The sequence below is a fragment of the Phycodurus eques genome, chromosome 10 (assembly GCF_024500275.1).
Source record: "Phycodurus eques isolate BA_2022a chromosome 10, UOR_Pequ_1.1, whole genome shotgun sequence".
In the NCBI taxonomy this organism is placed as follows: Eukaryota; Metazoa; Chordata; class Actinopteri; order Syngnathiformes; family Syngnathidae; genus Phycodurus; species Phycodurus eques.
This window is the reverse complement of record NC_084534.1, coordinates 23,114,890-23,129,241: the sequence shown is the minus strand read 5'-3', so window position 1 is coordinate 23,129,241 and position 14,352 is coordinate 23,114,890. Positions and strand designations below refer to the sequence as shown.

At 39.8% G+C, this 14,352-nt stretch overlaps 1 protein-coding gene across 3 annotated transcripts in view; it reads left to right on the top strand.

Moving 5' to 3' along the window:
- tox2 (TOX high mobility group box family member 2) overlaps window positions 1-14,352 on the top strand; it is a 102,018-nt gene that overhangs the window by 62,134 nt on the left and 25,532 nt on the right. For all 3 annotated transcript variants that reach the window (XM_061687851.1, XM_061687849.1, XM_061687850.1), the window contains exon 4: window positions 3,025-3,354. In XM_061687851.1, the coding sequence (XP_061543835.1) occupies window positions 3,025-3,354 (330 nt within the window). The remainder of the gene's footprint in view (window positions 1-3,024; window positions 3,355-14,352) is intronic.

Genomic DNA, 14,352 nt, shown 5'->3' with positions numbered 1-14,352 from the left:
TTCCTTCCAACAATTATGAGGGAAAATGAATCTCAGGAAATGTTGCTTTTCTCATCCATTAGACCAAACAATAACACAAGTAATCCCCAAAGGTTTACACACACAAAAAAACAAACGCCAAAAAAACATCTGTCTTCAAAGGACAGAGCCCAAAAACTAACGTTAACCGTTCTAGAGACTGGAGGTGGTCACCATGTTGCTCAACTCTCAATTAATGTAAGAGGATAAACATGTCAAATTAAAAGCCCGGTTCAAAGTATGTCAAATGGATTTCAATTCTGCTGAAAGCAACAACATGCTCTCTCAAGTGTATAAAATGATGCGGGTGTTCTATCAGCTACATTGCACATGTTTTATCATTGGGTGGTCAATGAAACAAAATGGAACATCTCTCTTGAAACACTGAGTAGTTGACAATTATTTAGCTATTTTTGTATCATTTATTACTTATTGCATTATGAATGCATGTTATATTATAACAATGTTATCATACATGTATATTCCATCCATCCATTTTCTGAGCCGCTTCTCCTCACAAGGGTCGCGGGCGTGCTGGAGCCTATCCCTGCTATCATCGGGCAGGAGGCGGGCTACACCCTGAACTGGTTGCCAGCCAATCGCAGGGCACAAAAAAATCAAACAACCATTCGCGCTCACAGTCATGCCTACAAGCAATTTAGAGTCTTCAATTAATGCATGTTTTTGGGATGTGGGAGGAAACCGGAGTGCCCGGAGAAAACCCACGCAGGCACGGGGAGAACATGCAAACTCCACACAGGCGGGGCCGGGGATTGAACCCGGGTCCTCAGAACAGTGAGGCTGACGCTCTAACCAGTCGTCCACCGTGCCGCCTTCATGTATATTATTTTTAGTTATTTCTATATATTTTATTGGATGTATGCATTATTTGCAATTATTATATTTTAATTGTAGAGAATTTACGCACTCCTGGGTAGTCCAATTTATTTTAACTGTTTTTATTTTATTTTAATACAGGATTGTATGTTTTTCTTTTATTTTATTTTTTTGATAATTTATCATTTGTGTTTTTATTATGTATTTATTATATTATAATATAATGTTATTAAATATGTATTATGTAATTACTTTATTTGATATATTTTATTTTTAGTCATGTCTATATATTTAGATTTTTTTATTCATTTATTTTGTTTGATATATTTATATAGCGTTATTATACATATAGTTTTTGATTAGTGTTTATATATTTTTAATTTGTAATCTATTCTATATTTCTGTTTATCAAATATATTATTTTTCGTTATTTCTATATTTTTCTAATATATTATATTCATAGTTTATAAAATATAATAGTTTAAGCTAATGCACATACTCCCGAAACCCATAGTCGTTTATTTTTTATTATTAGCTTGTTTCCATTTTTTCACAATTATTTTTCTTTTGATTGCATTTATTTTACTATGTATTTATACAATTTGTAAAATTATTATATGTGTTATTTTTAGTTGGGGTCCTTTTAGTTATTACTATTTATATTTATTATTCATGTAATGTAATTTAATTTCCGATAGAACAAAAAGTCCTTAAACATGTTTTTTAAATTATTTTATTTTTTTACCGTTTTTAAATGTTCCTTGATTGCATTTATTGATTGATTTATTTTAGTTATTATATTATTATTTTTTGTTATTTGTTGTATTTGTAATTTACATAAGATTTAAATTTAATTTTAGATTGCATTTCAGGTCATTACATAGTTGAACAGTTGAACCCTTTGAACAATGCGCTGACCTTGAGGAAGAAAAACAACAACTTGCCACATTCTCTCTGCCTCTCTCTCTCTCTCTCTCTCTCTCTCTCTCTCTCTTTCTCTTGCTTTCTCTCTCTCTCTCTCGTCCTCCCTCCCATCTTCTTGTTCTCCTAAAACTATCCGCCGCCTAGATAAATGACCACTCTGTCGGCGAGCATGACAGCCTACACAAAGATGATATTGAATTGATTTCAGAAATGTTGCCGGACGGGCTGTTTGATGTATGCCGCATGACGTGAATCATAAAAATTCTATTAAAAAACCCTTGAATGGCTGACACCAGAATATTATTTGTGATGATTAATTTGACACAGTCATTACAATGGGAGTCGTTTCAGCACATAGATTGCTTTTTCGCTCCCTGTTGACTCCCCTGGCTATTTTTTTTCTCTCTCCGGGTCTCTTTGTGGAGCTGCGATCTGATTGGACTCGCCGTTTTAGTGTTCAAATACGTTTATTTATTTATTTTTGGGGGGGCTTTGTTTTTTTGCAACAAATGGCATGAAACAAAATATGAATTGAAAGCGTGAGTGAAGGTTTTTGAGAGGAGCAACAGTCTTCAAAATACCTCAGGGGACGGTGTACAGGGTCACGCAAGTGTGCTGAAAGAATTGAAATTGAAAGAACAAATTGCATGAATACCTAATAGGCGGTAGGGTTGTCCGTTAAATCCAATTGTCCGTTAAATTGAAGCACTTTTTTTAAGGCCTAAAAACACGATTATGATACAAAATTACTGTTTTTAACTGTTTTTTTTCATGGTCTAAAAACACCCAGTACAATACAAAATTGTTGTCAATAAATGTAAAAAAGCTCATCCAAACTTGCATGAAAGGGGTTGGTGATTTTGAGTTCTGTCTGTTAAATCTGAAATCTGTAGAAATGGGGTCTATTGAATTGAGGTTCCACTGTATAGTGTTTCCATTTAGGCCTGTTGGTTAGCAAGTATGCCTCACAGTTCAGATTTGGATTCGGGGTTCGAATCTCGGCTCCGGCCTTCCTGGTACTCCGACTTCTCACATTCCAAAAACTTGTATGTTTGATTCACTGAAGACTCTAAATTGTCCATAAGGGTAAATGTGAGTGTGAATGGTTGCCTATATTTGCCCTGTGATTGGCTGGCAACCAGTCCAGGGTGAATAGGCTGTAGCTCACCTGTATCCATCTGCAGATAAAAATGTAACCAAACCACAAACGCTTCGACTATTGTAACGTTTGTGTGTCGTCCTCAGAACTACACAGCTCAGACTGGTGGCGGTAGCGGCAGTAACGGCGGAGGAGCAGGAGGCGGCGGCGGAGGCGGCGGCAGCGGCGGCGGCGGGGGAACGGCCAGCGGCAACGGAGCCGGGGATGAAGACTACGAGATCCCCCCCATCACTCCGCCCAACCACCCGGAGCCTCCTCTCCTACACCTGATGGAGCACGACTCCACGGGCTACCTCTGCCATTCACTGTCACACAACGGCCTCATCAACCCTTATTCGTACCCGGAGCTGCCCACCCTCATGATGTCCAACATGCTGGCGCAAGACGGCCAGCTGGTCTCTGGCCAGATGCCCTCAGTAAGTACAAAAACATGGACTCAGACATCATATAGACCAGTGATTCCCAATCACTACGCTGCAGGAAATAGTAAAATTTCACTTCGTTAGTCGGATTATGTATTTACTACAAGTAACATATCTGTGTTCATCTATCTATGCCAGCGACGGATGTAGACAAGCAGAAAGAAAATAATAATAATCCACAAATAGTAATACAAATAACCTGTGTAGCCTCTTTTAGCCATTTATACAACAGAATATTAGCTTCAAATAACCAAGCCCAAATTTCACATTAAGTATATTTGTTAGTAAGTTGAGACAGGATCATTGTTCTTTACATTTTACTGTCGTTAAATGACCAATTTCTAAGCTAAATCCCGGAGTTGCAGACTGATCTTTTTGTTGTTGTTGTTATAAAGTACTGGATGTATATTTGCTCCTCTAAAAGATTGTTATGGTCACAAATGAAATACACAATATGTATTTATCATTTAAAGCAATCAATCGATCCATACATTTCCAAAGTATGTCCACATCTACATCGTGCCCTTTTTTGACTCTTCCAGTCTCTTTGTGTCCATGTTGCAACAGGCTGATGACATTATGAAAAAGCTAAAAAGACGAGTGAAGTATTTTTCTGGGCAAGACGCTTCTGTATCGACAATTTTGCTTGAATTCCGGTTGCACGGTATCATCATATGTTTTTCCATTGGTCATTACTGGCACCTTCCTGTGGTGGGATCACTAAAAAAGCCAAAGAAAAAGCCAGACATACTGTTCTGTGATGGAATTAGGAATAGAGCTGTACCACCAGGATTGACCAGGAGTGGGAAAAAAAACCCCACAAATATGATGATACTTAATTCCTATCAGTTTAATGGTTTAAAGGTTCTTCATATTATCTTAGCGAGCACATTGTTTCGAGTGAGCAGCCTGCTAATGAAAAGAAAAGAGGGTATACTGTACAGTATATATATACACAAATACACATCAAGGTCAAGCAGAACATATTGGAGCATTTATCAACAGCAGAGGCGATATAGGGTCAAAAAACAGTCAGCATATGACTTGATACACAGTACATCTGAAATACAACTGCAATAATGTGTATTATGGAGAATATCGGCACGTAGCCCCCACCACCACCTGGGGCATTACAATCATGTCATTTATCTCAATACACAATTCACATTTTGGTCATGACCTTTACTGCAGAGTAGTATCAGCCACTCAGGTTATTTTTTTAATGCCACGGAATACTGTAGTGTATTTTGTGCTAAAGCTCCATTTCATGAATAATGTTAAGATTGAATCTATTAGTAAGAATAACCACCAAAATTGGCTCTGTAGCGCCCACTGGATTCTTTTTTCTTTCTTTCTTTCTTTCAAATCTAGCCCCTGCAGCCAGTTTCACAAGTGACATGAAATTGGGTATGCATGTCTTTCATGAGTAGACAGAAATCTTAAGAAGCCATGCCTGGAAAAACACAAAGTCTGCTCTTTTGGTTTGTAGTGGCCAATATAAGGTCATTTTGGCTATTTCCTGGGATCTTCCAAAAATAAATGTATCCTTGAGATTTTGTTTAATTGTTGCTACATTTGAAACATGCATAGTAGACAGATGGTCAATGCTAGACTGGGAAGAACGAGAATTATCGTCATAGCATCTGGTTGGAGCGTGGAAGCCAAGCTTGCTGACACCGAATAAAAAAAACAAAAGTCCAATAATGTCACTCCAAATTTCTGCCCTCAAAGCCAGATTCACTTAACAACATAAACTTTAGTAGACGTCTATCAAGAGTAGATACACAAAAAAGTCGCAAGAAGTCATACCTTAAAAAGATGCAGGAAGTCTGCCAGTTTGGTTTGAAATGATCATTATAAGGTCATTTTGGCCATTTCCAGGCATCCTTTTGCCCCTGAAACCACTTTCACTTCCATCCATCCATCCATTTTCTGAGCCGCTTCTCCTCACCAGGGTCGCGGGCGTGCTGGAGCCTATCCCAGCTGTCGTCGGGCAGGAGGCGGGGTACACCCCGAACTGGTTGCCAGCCAATCGCAACCACTTTAACTTCATGACATGAAATTTGGTAGTCTCGTCTTTCATGAGTATTTTTCCCAAAAGTCTCATGAAGCCATGCCTAAAAAGAAACAGGAAGTCTTCCTTTTTTGTATGAAGCCAACATTTTAGGGTCATTTTAAACATTTCCAGGAGTCGTTCAAAAGACAAACTCCTTGTGGAGATTTTGTTCGAAATTCAGCCCCCCAAAGTCAGTTTCGCATCGGAACATGGAATTTGGTGGGCATGTCTATTTTAACTTTCAAGAAGCTATGGCTGGAAAGACACAGGAATTTTTTTGTCCGATTGCTACCAAATTTGAACCATAAATACTGGACAAATGGGTTAATGCTCAAATTGCAAGAAGTTTCAGTTTTGGTCATTGTGTGCGGGCAAATCATGGCTGTAAGCAGAGGTGTATCGATGGAATACCCGATTTGGTAGCAGTGTCGTGGATTTAATTTCAATATGTTTACTGCATATGCAAATTTGCCATTCTAATATCCGTTGATAACCATCATTTGTTTTGCATTTTTAGAGGTGGATTAATCCAAATGAAAGGAAGGTATAGCTGACAGCAATTTCAATATTTTAAATACCTTCTCGATGTTTCCTCAGCGCACACATTTCTTTTTTTTTTTTTTTTTTGGGTCTTTCAAGCTCCGCTGCTGAAAATCAGAAAGGTCTAAATCAAATAGTCTGCTGCCTGGCGAAGCTACCGAAGCGTAGCGGAGCAAGGTTCATTTGTGCGGAGAAGGAATTGCTATTAAATCGCCGCCTCACCTTGACACACTCTGTCGAACGGAGTAATTAAGAAAACTCCGCAGTTCAAACACACGGAGCCGTCGTTACGAATATCTCGATGAACAGTAAAAAAGGGTTAATTCTTAATTTTGGTCTCTCTAAGATGTGTTAATTTCATTTTGCGGAGGTGGACGCAGTGCTTTGGCCCTTCATGTGTAGGTGTGTGTGTGTGTGTGTGTGTGTGTGTGTGCATCATAAACAATATCTCTGCTGTTGAAATGGATCCACTACATCTGGAGGTCAGGGGCTTATATTCAATCTTGAGCACGTTGAAAAAAAAAAAAAAAAATCCATTAGGGTTCATCTTTCCTGCATCAGCCATTCTATTGTGGTGCTGCAGTGAGATCTGTTTTCATCAGGCAGATTCAATACGTGAGCTGGGCAATGAAAAGAAGAGTGCAATAGACTTGGAGGGAGAGAGTGGAGATGGAAGAGTGGGGAAGAAAAAAAACCTGAAGAAATTGAAAAGAGGTGACTCTTATTCTAAATGAGCATACGTGGATTTCATCCTTGTGTATTTTAGAGGTAATTCACTTGAGTGAAATAACATCGAGCACGGTAGGGTTCATGTACAAGGGCGATGAGAGTATTTCGTCGCAAGTGCTCGCATAAAAGCATAAAGTAAATGGGATAATTTTGTGGAGAAATGAGTGGATACCTATTGTGGCAATAGGTAAACATTCAGGGAGTTATTAGATACACAAGAGGCAGCGCGTGTTTAGTTTGCGGAACTAAACAGAGTTTAGATTGAGTTTTCCTTGGCTGGATTTACACTCCCTGGTTCAAGACACAATCAGATTGTCTTGCTCTCAAAACTTTACAATTGGGATATGCATTAATAGTAAATGGATGGAATCAGATATCTCCCAAATATGGAGAAGAAGCCGATATGTATCACGTATCTGTCAATCAGAGTGCATGGTAAACGCACAGATCAGATATATCGTGTCAATGCAAGCTTTGTATTCCCAGGGATTTTGGTTATCATCAAGAAAACTACAATGGCTTGATATCAACTCTTAATTAAAGTCTTATGAGCTATTTATGTTTTGCATCGGCGCACGCGAGTTGTTCTCTGTGTTCTGTCAGTGTTAACACAACCATATGGAATATGTCTCACTTCAAATGTTTCAAAATCAGATAAGCATTCAATTGGAATTGGGTACTTGGAACTGCAGTGTAAATCAAGCCTTTGTAGTCTATATTTGAGGTAGGCGATGCAGCCAAATTTGTACGAACACCACACATAAATCAGAACTGTAACATTAGCGTTAGAGCTAAATCGGAGGCCCGTATCCGAGACAGATGGGCGACGCGAAATTGCCCAGTAAACTAATGTGAAGCATGTTCTCAAAGTTTGACTTGCTGTTCGAGGAAGATTGAACATTGATCATACAGCATCGTCGTCACTGTTGTCTCTCCTCTGCTGACTCTCAAGAACAAAACCAAAAAACAATAAATGCCTTAATTTTGTGAATAATGAATCTTATTTTATATTTTGGGGGCTAGAAGCTGATATGTGGTCTCCGTACGAGCTCCTTCTTCTCCTTGACGCTCCGCTGCGCTTGATGGGGTCTCTCCGTCCCTGACCCACTGTTATTGCATCTCCAGATTCCAAAACACATTAGACATTTAATAGCTGTGCTCAGGTTGCACTGATCTTATCAATGCAGCCAGGCAGAGTTGCTCATCTCTGCCAGACTCGCTGAGTGGCCTTTTTTTGTTGTTGTTTTGTTTTGTTTTTATCCGTTATTCCGGTCTTCGACAACAACAACAACCAGAAAAGAACACGACCCATACTGTATACCTTTTTGCCCGTATGGTTGTGCAAAACCTCACAATTGTGCTAGCTGGCCAGCATTTATTTGAACAGGAGCGCTTCATTTTCTATTAAGCGTTACTGAAAACGACGCAGTTGAAATTTAAACGACCTCGGCCTCTTTTGCGCAATGGTGCGTGAGATGTTAGCTCTCGTCAAGTGTGCTCGTTTGAATGCGGGGCAGACGATGAATGTATAATCATACCGGGAGACGTCCACGCATAGCTTGCCGCATATTAGCGGCAGCGGTCCACGCGCTGCCGTCGAGCTCGCGGTTGCCATCCCGTTTTATTTGTGTGCCTTTGTATACCTTTATTAATATTTTAATATGGATAGGCTGATTATCAGCTGCGCCAAATATCGGCAGTTAATCATTTTGAGGGATTTGCCTTTAAAAAAAAAAAAACAACTAAAAAAATCCGTCAGTCGATAAGAGATCATATTTAAAACTGGGTAAACTTCAGGGAACTATTAAAAGTTTTGTTAAATTTATAAGAGATGCTGCTGACACTGGGAGCTCCCTGCACTTTTTGTGAGGATTTTAAAACAAGGAATCAAATGAAGAACATTAAGTACAGTGGTAACGGAACGTTCCCTCATCTCCCGCGTGACCACGTATTCTTGTGTAACTCGTTCATCGCACACAGTTCATAAACTCGAAACGACTAGCGTGCCTGCCAACCTGTCTGAAATTAAACAAGGTAAATCTTTTGTATTCTTTCTTTTTTCTTAAAATGTGTCTCAGAGCGAGACATTTTGCACTCCCCCACTTTTACATAACTGGGTCACTAATTTACATAATAACCGCCCCCAAAGAGTTTCTCTGCCCACGACTTGGTTGCTAGGCTGGATGAAGATCTGGAGCCACTTTCAAGCGCCAGCTGGTGTCTGGCCACTGGACTGCACTCTCTGAAACACCGTTATGCAGAGACACTATCATGCTTGCATGCAACCCACATCTGCCATATGTACGACATCCCTGCTATCGTAACAAAGTCAAAAGGTAAGCAGAGCTGTAAATGAATTTTGTTGGATGCACAGATCAGGGTTAGCTCACAGCGTTAGCGTCTGATAAGCTGCATATACTCGACTGCTTGGTGAAGTTGTGGAAGCCACTCTTGCTGCAAGCCTCGTCACGGTAACAAAAGCCAGACTTGCCATCGGTCTTGCTGTGGGCCAGGATGAGAGTTGGCTCACGTGCTGATTTCAGCAAGACAAAAATAGTGTGTGTAAAATATGCTGTTGTTCTTGATCCTTGTCTATTTTGCAAAGGTTTATAGACAGCTTACCAAGATACCTGGGAACTGTTTTAATTTACAGAAAGAAAAAAATGCATACTCTACCTCTTTTAAATAAACAGCTTTTCCAAATGCCTTGTTTGAAAGTGAGAAATTGTTCATTGCCGGCGGAGGTCACTGGTCATATTAATCCCGTCTTGATTGCTGCGTTAACTTGCCCCGTGCATTTCCTTTCTTTTCTTTTTTTCGTCTCCCCAATGGCTTTGTTTTTCCTGGTGAGGAGTGAAGTGCTCCTGGCAGGTGTTGGCGGCTCAGCTGAGCCGGCTTGAATGAAATATGAGTTCATGTCAAGTGAACTTGTCACAGACAAGCTGATGCGAATTAATGAGTTAAAAAAAAAAGAGCACAGGTGTGTTTGAAAGCGTTTCCCCTTCACTATCAATGTTTCCAAAAACAAGAAACATGGTGGATTTAAGATAAGATGATGATGCAAAAGAGAGAATCGCATGTGACGTTTCCCATTTCAAAGTACGATATCACTTGACGGACTTTCTCCTCTTTGAATCTTCTTTCTCTCTTCTGGAGAGAAAGAAGATTCTCTTCCCCCCTTTTCAGATGAGAAAAGAAAAAAAAAAGCTTCTTTGAAGTCATTTGGTGTCAGGGATTAGAGAGCATGCAGAAGAAATGATGGTGTACGTCTGGTTTTCTCTCCAGTTCAATGAGCTTCGCCGACAGAGTGGAACTCTACTCGTGATTCCAATGTTGACTGCTCGCTCGCAGTAACCAAAGCCACCATTCCCGGAAAACAGTCATCTATATTTATGAATATTTTTCATATTATGATTATTATTGGCGGCACGGTGGACGGCTTGTTGGAGCGTCTGCCTCAAAGTTCTGAGGACCAATCCCCGGCGCCGCCTGTGTGGAGTTTGCATGTTCTCCCTGAGCCTGCGTGGGTTGTCTCCGGGCCCTCCGGTTTCCTCCCACATCCCAAAAACATGCATGGTAGGTTAATTGAAGACTCTAAATTGCCCCAAGGTGTGAATGTGAGTGCAAATGGTTGTTCGTGTATGTGTGCCCTGCGATTGGATGGCGACCGGTTCAGGGTGTACCCCGCCTCCTGCCTGACGATAGCTTGGATAGGCTCCAGCACTCCCGCGACGCTTGTGAGGATAAGCGGCTCAGAAAATGGATGGATGGATGTATTATTATTTGTAGTAGTAGCAGTAGCAGTAGTAATAGTAAAAGTAATTTTATTTATTAATTAATTTATATTTGTTTATTTCATTATTTTGTTATTTTATCATAATCATATCAAATATTATATATATTATTATATTATTATTATTATCACTATTATTGTTGTTGTTGATGTTATGTTGCATTATATTATGTATTACAATGAATTATAGTTATGTATTGAATTATTATTATTATTGTATCATATTACATTACAATGTATTACAGTATTGTATTATTTTATAGTACATACTATTATTATTAGATTAGATTATTTTATATATTTCTATTATTAGAATATTATTTATATTATTTTTGTATTATATATATGATTTACATTATAGTATATTAGTAAATTATTAGATCAGATTTTTTGATTTGAGATGATTTTAGATGAGATATACATTTTATATGAATGTATATTTATATATCTACTGATATATTATTATTTACTTTATTGTGTTATATATGATATATTATGATATACTGTATTTCCCCTTACTATATCATATGTATTTATATTCAGATTTATAGAAAATCATAAATATTGCATTCCTTTTTTCCATTTCCCTCCTCCATAAATGAAGCATCAGTGGCCAAACACTGAGATTGTACAAACCAAGAAAGGTTCCCTGAATTTATGTAACGCATTCATGTTTTCCACTTCCTCATTTTAGTACTGCGCTGGTAAAGCCTGGCTAATAAAAGGCTCCTATTAATATGTCCTGTTGCCTAGCGACGGCAGGCAGCGAGTAATAGCATTCTGTGGAAAAATAGATGACCGATAAGGAAGAATTCAATTCTTTTCTCATCTCCCAGGAGAAAGTGGCTTATATTTTTTTCTTCTTCTTCCCGGCAGTGTGATATGAAACTGTAGTTGTACATTAAGAAATAGCCGTTATTTTCCATTCTCATCATTTTAAAGGGATATTTATTGCCGCTTAGGTTGGTGGCTCATCTTTTTTGTGTTATAAAAGTCAATTAATGTCTTAAGGCAATCAAAGGATATGAGCCCTGACTTCATTTCTTCCTTTTTAATCAGAAATTCTAAAGAGGCCGTATTAAATCACACGGAAACCCAGCTTTTAAATTGCATTTCATTCACATCACAGGTGTAATTTTGATCTATGTACAAACACGGTCTTCAATATGTGGAAGCACCACTCAAAAACACCGCTTGCAATAAAGTTTCTTATCTGGGCCATCGCGGAAAATCTCCACGGAAGAAAATGTTCAATTTAGATAATTCATCACATCACATTTCAAAAACAACAGTGTGAAAGATGAGCCGCTGCACACCTGTTGTTGTTGTTTCTGCCGTCGACGGCGTCATCGCCATCTTCATTCCGTGCCGCAGATGTGATCAATGGCGGCACTCAAGTGAAGAAGAAACAGATGCGGCCGCGGCAGATCGCCGGCATTATGAAGCAGATACATGGCGGAGATAAGGCGTCTCATATTGGAGCCCGCCAAGGGCCCCTGCTGGGCGTTATCACGCCATGAAATCGTGTCCATATTGCACTGTGGCCTATCGCCTCATTCCACTTTCATCAACGGGAATATTCTGCCCCCGGTGGCAGTGAATAGCCGGCCCAAGTCATCTCACTCAGTAATGAGCACCCCGCTACCTCTGCTACAAGCTTCTACTAACCTCTACGGTGCCACCAGGCCGCCATCTCTAGGCCGCTTTCAGTGTGCTCCTAGGTGCAACATGATTTATGTAACCAAGATGAACATTTTTGAGAAATCCTCCTAATTCCAGTCCAACACAGCAGGGAGAGAACCTGTTGTTGCTAGGCGGAAATGGTAGGGCACCATCAATTGTGACTCCCAAATCCAAGAAGAAATCAAAGCTGGGAGTAGCGATTAGCCCTTCGCGGCGCATTCACAAATTGATCTAACGTTGCAATGTAACGTCGCCTTGGACACTTTCTTGTGATCGGGGCTCAATTTGGGCAAATTCCTTAGTTGGAGTTTGAAAAAAAATACAAGCCCTGGAATTTGCATGAAATTGAAAGAAAAATGTGCGACTTTCTGTTCAACTTCATGAATGGGTCCTTGAGACTTTGTTGTGTGTCCTTTTACGAAACTGGTGTCCAGGCAAAAAAATAAAATAATTCACCGCCGAAATAAGTGCAAACTCCAGTGCAGACAATTAGCAACAACAGTTACTTTTATAGAAAAAAATGCTCTTAATGTGTTTTACATGTTACAAAAATCCTCCCCGTCGGCCAGTTTGGTTATGGCCCACGGGCCATATATTTGACACCTCTGCTCGAGATGCACTTTTCTCTCCTCTTGTTTTTCCTCCTCATTATTTCTGCATCTATGCTTACTTTTATTGTATTGTACTACATCCGAGCGGTGATGGAGGGGCATCAAACTCAAAGCGCCTTTGACACGGCAGTGAGGAGCCTCATTAGCCGAGCATCTTTTTTTTTTCTTTTTTTTTTTTGCCGTCTGCCTGTCAGGTCTGGGGCGTCTTCCTCGCAACTGTCATGTCAGACGGGACATGCGATTCTCTCTGGGAGGCGCGCCCCGCTTTTTTTGCGAGGTGAGCGCCGAGCCACGCTCGGGCCGGGGGAGGGATTTGGGGGGGAGGGGAGGGGGCATAGACACCAACGAGAAGAAGAAAGGAAGGGAGGGAGAGAGGGGAAAAATATAAAAGCTAAGGAGGTTCTGACATAAGCTGTAATGAGCATCATGGAGGATGGCGCTGAGGGGGACATCATGACATTACTACCTGCCTTGTTGTCACGTAGCCCTGAGTGTGTGTTTTTTTCACAACTAGTGGTTGGATGGTTGGATACATCAACCTGGAGACAAATCAGTCACCGGATTGATCAATCATGCATTTTCACTATTTAAAACCGATCCCAAGTATGTTAATAACATCTTTTTTGACATAATTTATTCTGAATAACCCAAGGATCAAGAATTATAGCTTGCTTTACACACCTATTTATGTATGGCTGAAATTAGGATCTTCATGCAGCGTAATTGGTCAAGTCACGGGCAGAGAAACATGGTGTGGGGGCGGTTATGTCAATTAGCCCCACAGTTACATCACAGTAGGCCCGAAGTGCAGCACGTTTCCAAACATAAAATAAAACTCAACTGTATAAATGTTTACATCCGAATTTGTGCCAAAATGTTGTTGTTGTTTTGAGTGATCCTAACAAATGGCTTTCAAAAGAGTTTTTTTTTTTTTTCCTAGTTGTGCTTGGCGCAGAAAATAATAAATTGTCATTCTAACATAACATTGCATCGGGATGAAAAAAGGCATTCATCGCAGCCGTGACCATCAGCCTCCTGTGCAAAAACAGCACAACAGGCACAACCCTGGAACAACCATCATTACCGTAGCTGTAAAAAACAAAACAAAAAGCAGTGTTTGGGTGTCTGGCACATCTTTAAAGCCAGCCGTCTTCTACAAAATGTTGGCGTAATATCTTTTTGGCTCTGAGTAATGTTGTGTCAAGGTCCATTTCAGCAGTGTGGCTAGTTGGAGATATACTTGGACTAAATTGCCTTTTCAGTCCAGATTTTGCTCGTTTGTGAGGTATTTCTGTTTTCCTGCCAGGATGACGCTATGTGATGGCAGGTGAACGTAGCTACAATAAGTGTTGTATTGTTTCGCTTGTGACTATTGAATTGAACTGCTGTCCACATCTGGAAAGCTAATTTAAAATAAAAATAAAAAACATTGTCCAAATCATGAATATTGGATATGTCCATGTTGGCAGGCTGTCCAGTGCATGCCAGCGCTATAACCCTTGGCCTTTTCAGCCACTTCTTCTGATGTTTTGCCAATCTACCTTTTCACGTTAGTTTAGCAGTTAGCATGGCTTCTCCAT